General features: G+C 42.5%; 1 protein-coding gene across 14 annotated transcripts in view; it reads right to left on the bottom strand.

The window, feature by feature from the left end:
- Window positions 1-202: 202 nt before the first annotated feature.
- LOC138060820 (NAD-dependent malic enzyme, mitochondrial-like) overlaps window positions 203-17,657 on the bottom strand; it is a 37,492-nt gene continuing 20,037 nt past the window's right edge. For 12 of the 14 annotated variants that reach the window (XM_068925178.1, XM_068925170.1, XM_068925168.1 and 9 more), the window contains 12 exons: window positions 16,673-16,748; window positions 15,697-15,858; window positions 15,079-15,182; window positions 14,636-14,745; window positions 14,453-14,550; window positions 13,618-13,731; window positions 13,412-13,526; window positions 12,074-12,216; window positions 7,787-7,889; window positions 7,077-7,147; window positions 6,256-6,354; window positions 203-5,870 (listed from right to left, as the gene is read on the bottom strand). In XM_068925178.1, the coding sequence (XP_068781279.1) occupies window positions 5,721-5,870; window positions 6,256-6,354; window positions 7,077-7,147; window positions 7,787-7,889; window positions 12,074-12,216; window positions 13,412-13,526; window positions 13,618-13,731; window positions 14,453-14,550; window positions 14,636-14,745; window positions 15,079-15,182; window positions 15,697-15,858; window positions 16,673-16,748 (1,345 nt within the window). In that variant the 3' untranslated portion in view covers window positions 203-5,720. Of the gene's footprint in view, window positions 5,871-6,255; window positions 6,355-7,076; window positions 7,148-7,786; window positions 7,890-10,991; window positions 11,118-12,073; window positions 12,217-13,411; window positions 13,527-13,617; window positions 13,732-14,452; window positions 14,551-14,635; window positions 14,746-15,078; window positions 15,183-15,696; window positions 15,859-16,672; window positions 16,749-17,657 lie in introns of those variants that run through there. The other 2 variants (XR_011137355.1, XM_068925179.1) reach the window with 2 other exon arrangements.

The raw sequence follows: 17,657 nt of genomic DNA, 5'->3' as shown, positions 1-17,657 counted from the left end.
ATTTCCAGAAAAACTGTTTTGAGGTAAAATATTAATTGTTTAGCTGAAGGTCTAAGTACCTGTTTTGTTTGTTGATCGCTTACAAGGGACAGAAATCTCTTTTAAGGAAAAAAACGAGGGAAAAAAGTGACTATTGTAGGTAATTTCGTACCAATTCTGTATACACCAAGCATTACTGTTTTAGAATAAATAAAATCAGATGTCATTTAGGCAAAGAGAATGCATTTTACTAAGAAAATAGAAGACCGGAACACACATTCAACGGTTACAATATTATATAAAGGAGAAAAAAAAAAAAAAACCCAAACAGTTTACATTTAAATACAAGTTTAGTTTCAGCTGAGCAATGACCCTCCTAGATTAAGTCAACCCTTAGGTAGATTAGACTGGAATTGTCGTCACAAGCATTGCAATACAGAGTTACGTTTACTTGTGTAAGATAGATGTGCTTACGATAAAATGGCAAAATCATCTTTATTTCCTGAAAAACTGACAAACTTGCTATGTTTGCGCAGTCTGAAGAGTATTTTTATTTCCGTTTTTATTAGAAAGGAGCTATTTAAAGGACGGGTAAGTCAAAGCCCGAGGTACTCGGAGGGTTAATGTTCAGTTCAGTCCAGTGCCCATTTTGTGCGCGTGGAATATATATGTGCACTCCCTACAGAGAGCTCTCTCAGCGCTGGCAAGTCAAAAACCTGACCCAAGAGAGGTTTTAATGAGTTCTAGCCATGGTCCGCTACACCACAAGATATCGAATCCCCCACACGTGATCCAGCTGTTAGCACACATCCCTCTGGAGCAGGCGCGAGCAAGCTGCATCGTCACCGAGTGCTGGCGCTTCGGAGAGCGATGACGGGCAGCAGAGGCCTGAAGCGTGCTGAGCTGTCTTCGTGTCTCACTGAGAACATCTGCAGGCTTTCTGATACCATGGTAACATAACATTTCAAGAGTAGGTAGGCAGGTAGGTCAAGGTAGACTCATACAGAATTACACGTCCCTTCACCAGAGGCAACTGAACGGCGTTCATCAAATTCAGCTGCCAAGTGGCTGTAATTAGAGCTTTGTTCTAGATTTTCTCTTTGCTCCAGTATTCAAGATAGTACCAGTCCTTGCATATTATGTACATGTGTTACAAAAGAGGGTAGCAAGCAGTATGCTTTGTAACAGTGAGCATCAGCTTTAAAAAAAAATCCTACAATGACAGTGGTTTTCTTCTTGAATTCAAGAATAGCATTAATAGCCAAGACAGAACTGAAGCCCAAACTGTTTTTGTTCTTACAGTCCCTGTCTGAAAGTTGGTAGGTTACTTTATCTAAATCACAGAGACACTAACATCTGCACCTTTAACATCGAGGAAAGCTGGCGCAAGCCCCAAATGAAAGAACACAACTTGAATTTCAATTAAATCCAGAGTCAGCTGAACTAAAATTCATAGTTGTAGCTGTACAACAGTACTGATCCCAATTCTCCTACTGGAGCATTCACTAAACAGGGCTGCTAATGAAAAAAAAATACAAGGTATATTGTCCCTTACTTACAGTTTCTATCAGAAGAGCATGACATTGGGTTACGTCACCCCCCTCCTGCAAAACAGCGTGCTGACGAAGACAGTACAGAGAACGCACACACCTACCGCAGGGAAACCTGCTAAACACTGATCTGCATGTAAAGCATCACTTCACTGTAAGCTTGGAAAACAAACGACGACATCATGAAACATCACCATTAACAAACATATCCAAGAAGAACTTGGGTGGCAAGTCACACTTTTGGTTTCAAATATAACCAGACACTACATTTTAATAATCTTCCTCTACACGTCAGCTGTTGGCACACTGGCATACGCTTCAGGAATACACAAACCTTTGTAACGTCTTTGAACAAGAACACAGGTGTTTCATAAAGTGAGGCTACGCTCCCTTAGCTACTTTTCTTTTTAAAGACCTTCCACTTCTCCTCACGTAGATGTTTCTGTACATATCCTGCTCCTGTTGATTTCACAGGAGCAAGTCTTGGGCCAGTCCTGAAAAAGACTTAAGCATCCTCAGCTCTGCTGACTTTAATGGGAGTTTTTGATGCTTAGTATTTTTCTCTCAAGTGTTCTCTAACTCCAGAATAGAATCTAACAGAAGAGACCTGAAAGACATATTTCTATACCACTCAGAGGGCAAAAGTCACTAGAGCTGCACCACTAGTCATCGTTTAGGCAAAAATTTTCAAAAAATAATATAAGCTTAACTTACACTATGTAGTGTTACAAAACGCATCCTGGTGAAAGCTTTTGGTCTTTGCATGCTGCCTAAGAGAACTTTCTGTACTGATACAGATTAATAAATGCTTTTGATAAAGCCTGCAAAGAAAAAAAAATTCAGATTAAGTAGAATATGAAAAGGGATACTGTGGTTCCTTCCTAAGTGGCAAGACAAACAGTTAATTAATTAGTTAACTGACAATTAACAGTTAGCTAATTGATTCAAAGATTAATTAGATTTGAAGAGTTCATCAAATCTGAAGATCAATCTACTTAAAAGCATTCTGAGAAAGATGGAAGAGTGAAACACTTAGAAGTTTGTGACATGTTACCTGTTGCAAATGGAAAACAATGGCTGTAAGTTGACGGCAAAATCCTACATTGTCTCTATTTCGAGCTATAGATGACCAACAGAGCCTGACTAAACAAAGCACACAGATGTGCGTGCAGATGAAGCCTAGCTGGGACCTCTTAGCTGACATAACTGGGACGGATTAGGGAGACGCAATCAGGACCCCGCTACTCCAGACCTTGGGAACACCTACAGCCGCGCTGGGGGATGACTGTATCGTAACTAGAGCCTCACAGTCAGTTAAAGATGAAAGTAAAAACACGACTAAGTTTTTCCTCACCTGTGCAGTGGGATTTTCATAAAAGTATCTAGTAACGTTTACAGCTAGGAAAATCCCACTATCAGCCAGTTCTGAACAACGCCTCTTGGCCTCCGCACAGAGAAGACAGCAGGCAGCCCACGCCAGGAGGAGAAAGAACTGCTTTTCGCAAAACAGGAGTCTTCCCTGTCCTTGACACAAGCCACTGCCAATTGTCTGTTTGGTAGCTTCCTCTGGGAAACGAAACCACGCTTGCCCAAAGCAAGGCTCCTGTTGTGAGCCGGGAATATTATTTTCCCAAGTACCAGATGTTCTGACACCCTGAGTGCTGTCAGTGCCCACTGTATAAATGATGGCTGCACTCACTGCCTGAAAAAAATCAAGACCGAATAGATGGATGTAGATCTTTATTTTGTAACACCGAGTTATATTTACTGAGCGACTGCCCTGCCTCTGCAGTCGGTCTCAGCCAGGGCACAAGATCAGCGCATGGGATATCTGTTGCTCTTCTACTCAATATTTCGTCAGAAGCAGCGAGGAAGCGCGCGCTGCTGATATGCTTTAGCACAACGATGCAGAACCTCACTGACACGCTACAACAGGCTTTCAGTCCGTGCTTCAGCACGGGTTGAATTTTCAAAAGGTAAAAATAATTTGTACACTAAATAAATAATTTTTCAGTAAGACCACATATTTAAATACACTAAAAACTAAGCATAGCAAAAATAGATGAAAAAAGCATTCTTTGTAAAAACATCGTGTGTGTGTTGGTCTTTTTTTTGTATATATACTTGCACAGATAAGTTGCAAACCACATAAATCACACAACTTGGCAATGTAGCATTTAGAGCCTCACCAGACAGCATTTCACCACAGTTTGAATATGGCTTTTTTTCCCTATGTCACTGCTTTCTGTGTTTATATAATCAGTCTTCTTCCCTCGCTTAGGTGAAATCTTCCAAAAGTTTACTGTCCTTTTCCCCTAATACTTCTTTCTATTAAAATCAGGGACTAGGCAATAACCAAGAGACCGCGTCTTTTTAAGGGGTTACAGAGTCTGTATTTCCTGTTCTATTTTGGCCCGATTTTACTTAGTTCTGAAGAGAATGCATTTTCCAATATAAATGAGGGCATGAGACATTTGCTTGCCATGGGTAAATTCTGAGCACGATTTACTTCATCTCTTTGGTTTCTGTCTTCAAGTTTGCCAGTACACCCGTTTTAAATCTACTCCCTCCCCCCCCCCCTTTTTTTTTTTTGGTCAGTACAACTTTTTTACATGTATTTATTTTTGTCAAGTTTTTGTCTTTTTGCAACAAAGTACGGGAGGGCACATCATCTCCACTTCTGTTCCACTCTCTGCTCTATTGCTTTTTAGAGAGGCTAGATTTAGAGAAGTCGGAGACAGTAACTACAAAAATTTGTTGTTGCATGCTGATATAAAATAATGGAGGGCAATTCAAAGCAGATGTGAACAAAATGAAAAGGAATGCACATTGTGATATCTGTAGCAAATGTGCAGTACTACCACTGCGAGGAAACAGCGACAAAAATCAAACTAGCAATTTCTGTTTTCTTACAAAATACCTGACAAATTAAGCCTGTAAAGGGAGTGAGGAGGATCAAGTAATCAACTTAAAACTGCTGAGCATTAGATCTTTCACGTCTTACGTTCACTGCGGTCAAACTAAAAGTACGCTGAACTGAAATCCCAAGAAACAGTCAGTCAAACTTCTGTAAACGTGCATGTCAACAGCTGCCTGGAACACTTTCTGGTTTAGCTTCCTCAGCTTGTGGGGAAGGAGTCTTTCGTTCAAAGTGGCAACTAAGTCCACTAAGGAGCCCTTCAAGTCAGTGGTATCACAAAAACATTAAAAACAAGTCCTTTGGTGAAAACAAAGTTATGCAGCTAAAGAGAGAAAACGATCTTGCCAATTTACTTAGAAGAAACAGAACCTGAAAAAAACCAAACAAATGAAACAAAAGTCCTTTGGCACATCACCTTGGAGTCTAACGCAGATCTCTCTCAACAATCCCTCTAAAAGATTTCTGCACGTTACTTCAGGTTCTGCCTTTATACGACGCAATTTCTAATGCAACAGCATAGCTTTGTTTTTTAAAGTCAGTAAGTGATTAATATTATTTTCAGACTTTCCAAGGATACATTGTAACTAGTTCCTATTTTTCCCGATAGGAGATTTCACACAATGATGAAAATTCAGAATACAAATATTGCTGCCGATTCTACATGTGCACACCACACGGCTCTTCAAAGCACTTTCAAAAAAACAGAGCAGCCAATGAAGCAAGGAAGCCTGGACGTGTGCATCTTTAATCATCAGACAACACAGAAAGCCCGCTAGACCGCTAGATTCGTCTTAAGCTGTCCTTATTTTTTCTTGACAAATTCTCTTATGATGTCACAAATAATGCAGTGTGACAACACCAGGAGAATTAGACAGAAGACTGATTATTAAAAGCAGAAATAAATGATTCTGGAAATCAGCAGTGTGGAGAGAGCTATAATTCATTATAGTACGCATGCAGCTAAAACATCATTATTGGAATTCTTTAGTGTGGTGAGGGCTCTAAGCTAGAAACGCAGTATCATTATTTACATTAATTCTGGAGAGCTCTATCAGTTATGTGACAGATGCCATCACCCACACGGTATCATCAGATACTTGGGAAGATGGGGAGAAATCTACGTCAAATGAAAAACAAGGGAGAGGGGGAAAAAGACAACAAAATGAGAGAAAATAAATTACAAGTCTCAAAAGTCACGATTTAAATTGGTCTGAAAAAGGGATCCCTGCAGAGTAGAAGATGCTGCCTGAGGAGTGCTATCTTCTGGTGCATCAGTGTACTTTAGACTCAGGCCAGTCATACACATCTGGCATGAAGGATTCATATTCGTAGGTCCAAACTTTTGATCGAATGTAATGGTTCTTGTCTGCAGGTTCAGGATAGTGGAAAGCCATGTTGTTCGCGTACAAAAATTCCATAACCTGTAAAGTTAAATCACCATGCAGTTTGTGCCTTTCACTACATTCATGTAACATTTGGACTTCCTCTGGAAAAACGTTTAGGACTTCACAGATTGAACACAGGCAAATACCAAAGTCTTTTTACAATTCCTGAATGCCGTATCAGGCATCTGGAAACTTCATTTCAAAAACCAAAGGAGCCTAATTTTGACCAATGATCACTGCCAAACTGAAGAATCCAGCAAAGCCAACGTTTTTATAAGCGTTCCTTATTAATGGCACAAAAACAGGTCTGGGTTTTCTGTGCCTAAGCATCTAGTGTCCAGGTATCATGCTGTGAAACTCATTAAGTAAATATACGCATACAACACTTTTAGTCCAGTCCACTTTTATGCTTCATACTCACCTTGACGGCAATATAAATAGAAACTTCCCTGATATTAGACAGTGGAGGATAAAGTCTTCCTTGCGCAAGTTCTTCATCAGTCAACTGTTCTGTCAAAGCCTGAATTAGAAAAACAAACGAGTTCCTATTTACTGCATCCTGCATGGGATCAATAACGCGCTAAAATGCATGAGAGAAACAAGTTGCAGCATTCTTTACTATCAGAGTTCTCCGAAGCAGTAGAATAAGACACCTCACTTCTCAATGTTCTCAAAGGTCGACACTGCAATCTGTGTCCGTATCAGCAAATTCTGCTTGCGAGCATTTAGCAGAAAGGAGATCCTATTTTTGAGGCTGAGCTACCCGTAACAGTGGAGGTTACAAGAGCACAACACGACTGCAGGGGTGCCCACATACCACTCGATTCAGTGGCTACTCCAATGTTTTTTTAGGAGCTCCTGCTCCAGAGCAGAAAGGCAGTGCAGCTCGGGAGCCCTGGGGCTACGCGTGTCCCTGAGCACCCCGGCCAGCTGCGGGACCCCGAGAGGACAACGAGAAAGAAGGCAGGCAGGCCTCCAGTCCCACGAGGCAGGGAGGCACCTTTACCCATGGACAAATTTCATATTTGGGTATTCAGTTTCTGGATGAAAACATTTTCACAGGAAGCAGACACCTTCCACAATCTTGCTTGACCAAAAAACGTGTTTTCCTGTTGGTTTTATCCCCTCCAAAGGGAATAGGAAATCACATAGTTTTCAGCAAGATTTGAGACATCTCAGAAAACCTGTCATGTCATCCACCTTTGTGTCAGAAGCTACAGCCTACTCTGCTTCCACACTTACCTTAGCAGCCTCTAGGAAAACCTTATCACTAATATGTCGAACACTGCTGAGGATCACAGCGAGAGCCACGCCTACAATAAAATTATTGCCAATTAGGGCCACATCATTTTAAAATACGCAGCCTGCTGCTGAGAAGCTGAAAGTCATCTAGAATGTTATTTTTAAAAGTCTTCCCACAGCTTTCTATGCACGTTCACAAGACGATTACCACGTGTGCCAGTCATTTGCCATAAGAGGTGGCCTTGGACAGGGGGTTAGAGCTTAGGAGTTGGGGGAGGAAAGGGAGAGAAAGGAAAGGGGAAGGCAGGGAAATATCCCTAATACCTCTTTCGTACCCTCACTTGTGCAGATGTAACTCAAAGAGGAGCGTATAGATGCTTACTTTCTCCTTCCCCCCCAAAACAAGCAGAGGAACTCATGCAGCAGGAGCGAGAGACTTCAGTAACACCCTTCTGTTTTCCTAGAAGCATCCAATTGGGTGAGCTCACTGCGCGCATGTCACACACGTAACCCCACGTGCCTGGCACCCACCCTTAACTGATTTTCTTTCATTCGCTCTTCTCACTGACTAAGTCTCATCTGTAGTTAAACTTCTCAGTGCTGCGAACACATCTTTATGCAGCTTCACTAACTGCCTAGTGCAGCAAGAGAGCATGATTAGAGGTGCTAATAGCCTAGTCTTAAAGACTAGCAGAAGAGAATTTTATTACCTGGAAAGATGTAAGCATTGTTCCCCTGGCCCGGTTTGAAGATTCGTCCATCTTTCAAGGTCACCAGGTCGAAGGGACTGCCACTGGCAAACAAGCATCGTCCCTGTGGAGGGGAAAAGAATAACCACGGCTTTTGCCAGTCAGCTCCAAAAGAGCCTGCGTTACGGAGCAATAAAATCATTATGAAACACAGGGATGCCCGAGTCCTACTGCTCCCAGTCAGCTCTGGGACTGATTCAGCAAGGTACCAAAGCGCACAGCCAAACCGCAAAAGGCAAAACGGCCCTACTGAATGCAACTGGACAAAAGCGCATACTGAAATGCCTTGCTGACTCAAATCCCTAGATTCCCCATGTGACAACAACCAAACCCGTGCTTCCCAGTAGAGCACACCACAGCCTGGAAGAGATAAGAAAAGCAGTGAGCACCTCTTCCTCCTGCAAACCTCTGGAAGGCAAAAGAAGAATTGTGCAGCTCTCCAAGGGAATGAAAGACACCTATTTGTTTTAACATCCATTGCTCTTCGAGACAGCAAAGACTTAGGAGGAACTACTTGCATACAAAACAAATTATTATGTGTTAAGTATAAGAGCATTAATCAGGAACCTCAGCCACAAGTCAGGACCCACCACCTTGAGGATTGTACGAGAAGAGCAGAGTAATGGCCACTTCCAAAGGAGACTGAAATATAAGTAAACTAGGAAAGGTCACTTGTTTACTGATGGGGGGGGGCAAGGAGAAGACTACCGTATCATACTGTCTTTGAGAAATGGGAGCTCTGAGAGGAGCGAATAATGCAATTTCCTTATTGTTCTTTTGAAAATAATTGTTACCAGCAAGAAATATTAAAACCAATCCAGAGTTTTGAATGCGAAATATATCCTCCACCGAAATAACCCTTTCCTCAAGCAACAAAACCCGGTAAGTGAAAAAATTTGACTTTCTCTTGGATAATGAAGATAACATTATTTCAAAATATTTAAGTCTCCCCATGACCACTACACACGAGTAGGGTATACCCAGTACAATAGGTAGTAGTAGAACATATGGATGCGTTTGAGGACAGGATCAAAAGACAATGAATATTAAAACACAGAAAAAGCCCACACTTCCTGCAGGGTGGCAGAGGACACTAAAGCACAGTCATGCCTTTACAGGTGCCACCTAGTGGAAAAACAATAAGCGGTGAAAGGTCAGTGATGGCTTCTTCATTTCATTAGTCACTTCCCATCTTAGCCAAACCTGGCTCGTCTGAAATCTTAGCTACTTCTGAGGTTGGGAGATGCACAGGGATGACATTTATCACCATTAACTGCCAAACTTTGTTAGTTAAATGACAAAGCAAGCAATGTTGGAGAGGATTTTCTAGGCAACTACTGTAGCTTGAAGGGAAGGATATTATCACATTTTGAAGGGAGAACTGTGGGTAAACTGAGTACATTTGTGTTGTATTGAGCACATTTCAGAGAACTACAGAGCATTATAAAACCAAACATTAGATAGAGAGAAAAGTCTAAAGCGTCAAAGTCATTGGAAAATTTACCAGTAAGACTGGAACAGTTGCACCTTTTCATTTACTGAGCAGGAATATTTGCAACCCAAATGGCCCACACGTACAAACAGCAGTTCACGGAAAATCATGGCTGAAAGGACATACGGACTCAATACAGGAGAAAAAACAAAGAGCCTCTCTCTCCACTGGGCACAAGCTGTTTTAAACAGCATGATTTTTACACAGCTACTTCAGTAAAGACGTTTTACCACACCTGAATCTAACTAGCTCTATCTTGCTTCTGCACCTGATGGTGACAAACACCCTGAAGTATACGTCCTCCTCCTGGAGACTCAACATATAGCGATGGGACGAAGGAAAAGCGAGTTTGTTCCCAGAAAACATTTATTGTTTTGTTGATCTTTTTTTTATAAAAAGACACTGAATGCCTTCTTTGCTTCAGTCTTTACTGCTAAGGCCAGTCCTCAGGAATCTCCCTGGTCTCCAGGGTCAGGGAAAGTCTGGGGAAAGGAAGACTTTCCCTTGGTGGAGAAGGATCAGGTCAGAGGTCATTTAGGCAAACTTGACACCCACAAGTCCATGGGCCCCGATGGGATGCACCCACGAGCGCTGAGGGAGCTGGCAGACATCATTGCTACACCACTCTCCATCATCTTTGAAAGGTCATGGAGAACAGGAGAGGTGCCTGAGGACTGGAAGAAAGCCAGTGTCACTCCAATCTTCAAACAGGGGCAAGGAGGACGACGCAGGAAACTACAGGCCTGTTCAGCCTGCAGTGCCCGTGTACAAGTATCTGAAGGGAAGTTGTCAAGAGGATGGGGCCAGACTCTTCTCAGTGATGCCCAGCAAGAGGACAAGAGGCAACGGGCAGAAACTGAAGCACAGGAAGTTCTGTCTGAACACGAGGGAAAACTTCTTTCCTGTGAGGGTGACAGAGCACTGGACCAGGTTGCCCAGAGAGGTGGTGGAGTCTCCTTCCCTGGAGATATTCAAAAGCCGTCTGGACGCGATCCTGGGCAATGTGCTCTAGGTGACCCTGCTTGAGTAGCGGATTTCACAGAATCACAGAACGGTCGAGGTTGGAAGGGACCTCTGGAGATCATCCAGGCCAACCCCCCTGCTCAAGCAGGGTCACCTAGAGCACATTGAAACGTGCAAGCAAAACTGAGGTTGACCCTCCCTCAAACAGTTTTAGAGTAAGTTTCCTCCTGTGACCATCAGAGACGCCAGTAGTGCTATGCTAATGGCTTGGCTCCATAATTAACTCCTGTGTACTTTCAGTTCAAGATATTGGAACTGTGAATTTTTTATCCTGAAACATTGCCTAAGTAACTCTTACTATTCTGGCTAATCCCCAGATGCAAAACATCTGAGAGAGACTAAACAATCTTCATTTTCATTTACTATTTAAAGCTAAGGTCTAGATTTTGCCCAGAGGCTGTTATTTCTGCCCAGAGCTCCCTCTTGACCTGCCAACCTCTGCAGCAATAGTTCCCTCCAAACTGACAGGCCTAGTAACACAGACGAGAGTCTGAGCCCCAGCTGGGGAAGAAAGCTCTACCCTTCCTTTTTCTCTGTGAAGGTAATACCACACCATACATGAGATCTTAATGTTGAGAACCACACTAACACTGGAAGGAAGTAGTTCACATTTCCGCATCAAGAAACAAGAAAAGATCTCCACCCACTCACTTTTACATATATGAGTCACTTGATTTGGGGCTGTATTTAAAAAAAAAAAAGTCTTTTCACAAGCCCCACCCCTGAAGTCTTCAAGCAGGCCCTGTGGACAGGGGAGAGATCACAGCGAGCTGGAACCTAAGATTTAAAGGAAAGGAATTACCAGCCAGTTCAAAGTGTTAAAGCTAGCACTGTCTGCCTGATACTGCTCCCTTGCCCCCCACCTCTTTCTCCTCAGGCTCTCTTCAAAGATTAGTTTTATATAAAAGCTGTGCAGAAGGATAAAAGACTTACTTTCTTAAAGACAAACCCTAAATCTGAATATGCTTACCCTGAAATACGCTGGTGATAGTGTTATTCCAAAAAAAAAAAAACAAAAAAACCCCCCAAAACCAAAAACCCGCAACAAAACCCCCCAAAGCCACAGCATAATTGCTTTGGGATGAGAGTGCAAAACGAGATGCATTTATACTTAGTTCACTCCTTTCAACTTCTGGTGGCGCCAGGGTATGAGATACAGGCGTGGTGACAGGGGAACGCGAGGACAGAGGGTCAGCAGCAGAGGCCTGTGCTCAAAGCACAGGTCTTCATGGGTCACTGTTAATGATATGAGCTCTGACCTGCAAACACCAGGAAATGACTGAGTGCAAAGCAGAAGTCTTGATCAGATGCAAGGACGTTTGCTGCCTCAGGAACTTTATTTACAACATGACAGCCATTATATTTTAAAGGCTGTACCTAATCTCTCTTTTGATGTTAACAGAAGCTGCTGCTTTATAAAACGAAAATGATACAAAATTTGGTGGGAAAGGGGAAATTGATCAAAGCTACGAAACACTCAGTACCTAATGGTCCCTTCTCAAAAAAGAAGCAACAGGATTTAGGCTATTTTAAGCTTCGAAGCATGTCATTATTTAAAAATCAAGGTTGCTTTTCAAATCACCTCAATTTACTTTTCAAGACGACAAGAAAGAACTCTGCTACTACATGAAGAAACGGTACCTAATAATCTGAGGAGCTTTTCCATTCTCACTGTCAGTAAACAGTTCTATCAGCAAGGGCCCAATAGGTCAATGTTTCAAAACATCACATACCTCTGTTAACGTATATGCTTCCTCTGCTGTGCATTCAGCTTTCACTGTGGGGTTACTTAGTGCAAATATGATGGGTCGCTCATTGATAGAGCCCATTGCTTTGATCACCTCATGTGAGAAAAGCCGCCCAGCTCCTGCAACTCCTGGAGTACAGGGGAATACACAAAGACGGAATCAATATTCAACTACCCCAGGTCGGATGATGCTGATTATAGATTAAGGCCTTGTCACCTCCAAAGACTCTGAGCAAACTATCACAGCCTTTTCATTCCACGGGAGAGAGACCAAGCGCTGCTCTGATACTGGCTGCTTAAAAATCTCATTCTTCACAGGAACATCTAATTAACGTGTTCCTGAAGCCTATTTTACATGCTTTTTTTTGTATTGATCTGCGTAAAGAATGCTTATCGCTGTCCTGGATAAGGAAGAGGTGACTGCAGCTCTCTGAGGATGATTCATCCTAGTTGGGTGTTAACTGTGCAATGCACTTTCTCTTCACGTTGGCATTTCTGACCACACCTGAACACATAGATACAAACACATAAAAACGAACACACCGGATAGAGACTCAAGGGCAGCTACTCAGTCCAGAAAATGTCCCCTCCGCCCCAAAAATGACATGCAAAGGAAATTACAGAATTGTAACAGGAAACACTTGTAATCCCATCTGGGCTCTGGGGGCAGCCACAGTTATAAATCAACACATATATAAGGAGGCCATATATATGTCAGTGACCTTATAGGTACTGTTGACCAGGGACTGCAGTATGAAACAGCTTCAAGTCATGCTGCTGGCAGGTTCTGGCCAGAAAAGCTGGACTGGGGAAAGGGAGGAAGGCAAAAATAAATAAATAAATAAATATATTTTACTTAAGTTAGGGGACTCCCGTTTATCAGAAAATAGTGGTTTCGTGCCTCTGTTCTCTCCCTTGTTGCTGGTGTAGGGAATACGTCTGGGAAAAGAAGTGTATTCTGATATTTAATAAGATTCTTACTGCCCTTCACTGGAAGTTTCAGTTCATTGTGGCCATGCAGTCTCTGAGAACACGCTCAGAGTTGTTCTAAGCAAGGTCACGGACTAGCTGGATACAGACTAGAGCAAGCAGCTAACAACCTCACAAGCTGCAGAAGGAGCACCACAGCTACAGTGAAGGATGCACTGAGAGATAAACTGCAGCTCAATATATTTGCAAGCAGAAAACAGCCTTCAGTTTTTCTTATTTATCTCAGCAGAAACGCAGATCACTGTCACCAACCTCCTTGGGGCCATACTGCCAAAAGCAAACACAGCAAATAACCAAGTGATGGAAACACAGAAATGAAAATAACCTTACTTACCAATGATAGCTGAAGGCCGAAGTACGTTCACTGCCTCTACAAATGTCTTTGGTATCAGCTCTGGAGCATGGTGCGTAAATGGTTCTTGATTGGAATCTACCATGTGTTCTCGGCCCTACAGGTTAAAGTCGATGCTGTTTGTGAGAAGGCCACGGAAAGCACCGACCACGTGTAACGTGGTGTTTCCAGGCCTGACACACCCCTACCTGAATCAGTAAACCATATTTGTCAAACATCCATATTTTCTTGTAGGCTTCCTCCGCAGAAACACCGCTTTCCATCATAGCCATAACAATGAGGTTTGCAATTCCCAGGGCAGCCTGACGGATGAAAGCACTGCTGTTTTTAAATGAGCCACAATTGGGGTCTGTCGTCACAAACACCACCCCGTTCTAGATCCCCACAAAAATCATTTATTAAGTCAGCTCTGAAACACAAGCAACGTTTGCCTAGATGGGGGCAGATTCCTGGGATCAACTTCATCACGTCTTTAAGCAAGAAGAGAGGCAGCTTTTCTGGGTACTGTGTCCCATGCTGGGCCTGTACCAGTTCAACAGCTACAGCAGAGACACCCAGCTGGACACTAAGAACAAGTTATTCCTGCAGCCCTCCTGCCAAGAAACCATGGCCTAGCGTTTTGTGCCCAACTGCTTTCTGCGCCTCCTTCCACTCTTGCTGCCTGTGATAGAGGCCGTGTGGACAGAGAAGGCAACAGGGCAGAAAGTGGATGCTGGCAACATTTCTCTTTCTTTCCCCTTTCTTACTGAATCATAATTTCATGGTAAAATCTCCTTCCAGCAGTCCCTGCTGCTTTGAGAAGTCCATGTAGCAACATGAAAAACTGAGCCCTGGCAAATGTTAAATGCCTTTCAAATAGTCGTCTTTAAGCAGGTACTCCCTTCTGTTAATGTGTTTTAGCTGGCCTTTATATACAGAGTTCTGCAATAAAATTCCAAGGATGTGAACGTCCAGATTTTACAGAACCAGAAAATATAACACAATGCAATCTTTTGCTGTCCTAGAAACCTTAGGAGAACTCACCTCTCCTGCTCCAAGGAACAGCACTTTCTGCTCTGCAACTGGTTTGCCAGTGGCTCTCTGTGCTGCCAACAGTCCTGCTAAGGCCACTGAAGCTGTTCCTACAAAAGCAGTACAAACCTGAGAAGAGCTGAACAGATCTACATGGCAGACTATCTTTTTAATGAATATAAACAAAGCTTATACCTTGAATATCATCATTGAAGGTACAATATTTCTCTCTGTATTTTCTCAAAAAACGAAAAGCATTGTGATTTCCAAAGTCTTCAAACTGGATAAGCGTGTTCTGGCCATACCTACAAAACGTGACAAATATTCTTATCACTAGACACACAAATTCTTTTAAAACAAATTCTGCACCCAATCAGTTATCTCTGGACAGAAGATCTCCTCAGGCTTTTCAATGCCTAACAAAATTCTATCTCCGTTCTGCGTGTACTTAACAGATGACCCCAAACAGCATGTTCCAAGTCACAGAAAAAAAATCACTGCAGAACTAGAAAGACAGCCCATGTCTCCTGTCTTCTAGTCCTATCTTTATTCCTTAAATGACTTCCAAGGACAGTGTCGTGGGTTCTTTCTGCCAGCCGTTTTGGCCATATTCTTGCGCAGAACATTCAGCATCATACCTGTCTGTAATGGCTTCCATAAACTCATCAATTAGGTCATCATAGACTTGTGAGCGATCCCGTTTTTGATACAGGCCCATATAAAACGGATCTTTCAAGAGTGTCTGAAAAAAATAAATCAAAGAGAGCAGCAGGATGAGTCACTTCCTCAATATACACTTTCAAGTGTCCACAGTAACACATTTCGCACCGTTCTCAAAGATACTGCATTTATATAGCCACTTTAACTGCCTCCAGTCTATATCAACATTCAGTAACATCAGCTGGCACTTGAGGTTGGTGATGGCTGCTTTTACAACGGAACAAATCAATACTGCGAACAATAAACTGCTTTAATAAATCTCATTCACGTTTCCAGCCTCTCAAAGTCAGGTCAACTTGACTGTCTATTTTACAGTGTGCCAGCCTTCACATTACTTCCAAATGCACCACTCCACTGTCACATTAACTGGAGTGCTTCAGTCACTGACACATAACTATAAAGCGAATTGCCTTTAAACAAAATATTTGGTTTCATCTTAAAACAAAGTGCTCAATAAAAATCTCCTCTTACAGTACTAAATACTTTTAAATTATTATAGGGATAGTTTATGGCAAGCAAATTTCAGCCAAACTCACTGTATTGTCAGTTCCAACGTCGATACACACGGGCAAGCATTTATCTGGATGTATGCCAGCACAGGCCGTATACAAACACAGTTTTCCTACTGGAATTCCCATTCCATAGACACCTAGGTCTCCAAGACCCAATATTCTTTCTCCATCAGTGACAACAACAGCCTGCAAATGAAAACAAGTGAAGTCATATACGACTGCTGGAATTTACAGCAATATCAACTGTGCTTTTTCCAGGCAAAAATTCAGTTATGTTTATACAATTAAACAAAATAAGAACAGATTACAAAAAAGTTTTTAACTGAAGTGATAATGCTTAACTCCTTGCTCATTTCACCCAAGCAGAAAGTAGACAAGATAACGTTAGAATCTGCTCTGCTCCTTTTTGTTTGCTGACAGCTACTGCCCAAATCCCTGAAAGCTAAGTGGGGAGAATCCAGGCCACTGTGTGGAGCGACACAGTGTACCATAAACCTTGTACCTTAGGTTTATGATTTCTACCCTTAAATCCAGACAGCAAGAAGCCTGGATGAGTATTATCCACCTCATCTGCCTTTGCGGTTTTGGACCTAGCTGGGTCATACAGATTAATGGCAAAACCCGGGTCTTCCAGCCACCACTCCTATGTTCTTATCTGAGGACAAGATAATCTCTCCCACAGCTATGTAACATAACAAATAAGACCCAGAGGTGCATCCCCCAGCACCTCTCAAGATGGAATGATAAAGTAAAACAAAAAGACTGGCAAACCTAGTTCTGATCATCACTGTTTACTCAAACCGTAAACCTCATATTCAGAATAAGCTCTTCAAGAAATGCCTTGTTTTCATTAACTGTATTCGCCACCGTTGTCAAACAGCTGCCAAGGATGCCTTATGTAGCATTACTATTTCCATTAAATATTCTGAATATTAAAATTTTAAGAAGCTCAACTCAGATTAAATAACAATTAGAAAAAAGAATTATATAGTAGTAGTACCTTAACGTCATTCTCTGGCCAGTTGTTCACAATTGATCTTATATGACCTCTGTCTGAGATAGAAATAAATAATCCTCTGAAAGAAAAAACAAAGCAGAAATATTTTACAGGTGGTAATTAGAAATTTCACCTTGCTTTGTAAAACAAAATTTTGAACAGTACAACGTTCATAAAAATAAGCGTTGAAATCAATTACCTAGAAGAGTGAAAAGACAATTAATTTCTCGTATGCTTAAGTCCATCTGGCTACTGTAACACTCTAAAACAAAAAATGGAAGCAGAGAAAGTACTGTGCATGACGCTACCTGGATTTTTTTCTCTACCACAGAGAGCCAGCTTAAATACTCCACTAGGATAAAACACCTTTGGTGTTTGCTTCAGCAGGACAGGACAGGACCTACTCTCCCCTGAAAGGACACAAGAAAGGGATATGACCCTAGGCCTGGTTTTACTTTGGTGCATCTCTCCTCACAACATTACAGGAGGAGAGAAGAGGGAAAAGCAAGGAAAGACAAGGACTGACCAAACTGTCTGCTCCAGAGCAGAAGAGAGCTTCCCAAGCTGCGAGAAAAGGAGAGGGGAGGAAAAGAGGCAGCAAGAAGCAGAGGAGAAGCACAGAATCGACTAGATATCTACTCTGCTTGCAGTGAGCCATTTGTGGCTGGGAGCAAAGGGGGCACGAAAGGCCCAGGGGAGGGTGTAACAGATGAAATAACTTGGAAAGTGCTGGTTCTGGAAAGAAAGGGAGCACATCCCGAGTTCTCGTTGGGCTCTCCTGCACCCAACAGGATCTGCTGAGCCACCTCAAGCTGCAACCTCTCCAACCCCGCTTTGCCAAGAACTCTCCCTAAATCACAGCTCACCAGCCTGTGCGTCTGCACCCACGACGGAACGACCTGCTGCTCTGCAGCCCATCGTAAGAGCCTCTCCAGCATGGGGGGCCCTGGCCACTTCTAGAGGGAAAACACTGGCCACAGCTTCGATT

This window comes from Struthio camelus, chromosome W, assembly GCF_040807025.1.
Source record: "Struthio camelus isolate bStrCam1 chromosome W, bStrCam1.hap1, whole genome shotgun sequence".
NCBI classification, from domain to species: domain Eukaryota; kingdom Metazoa; phylum Chordata; class Aves; order Struthioniformes; family Struthionidae; genus Struthio; species Struthio camelus.
Note: the sequence above shows the minus strand (reverse complement) of the source record. Positions and strands in the feature narration are given on the sequence as shown.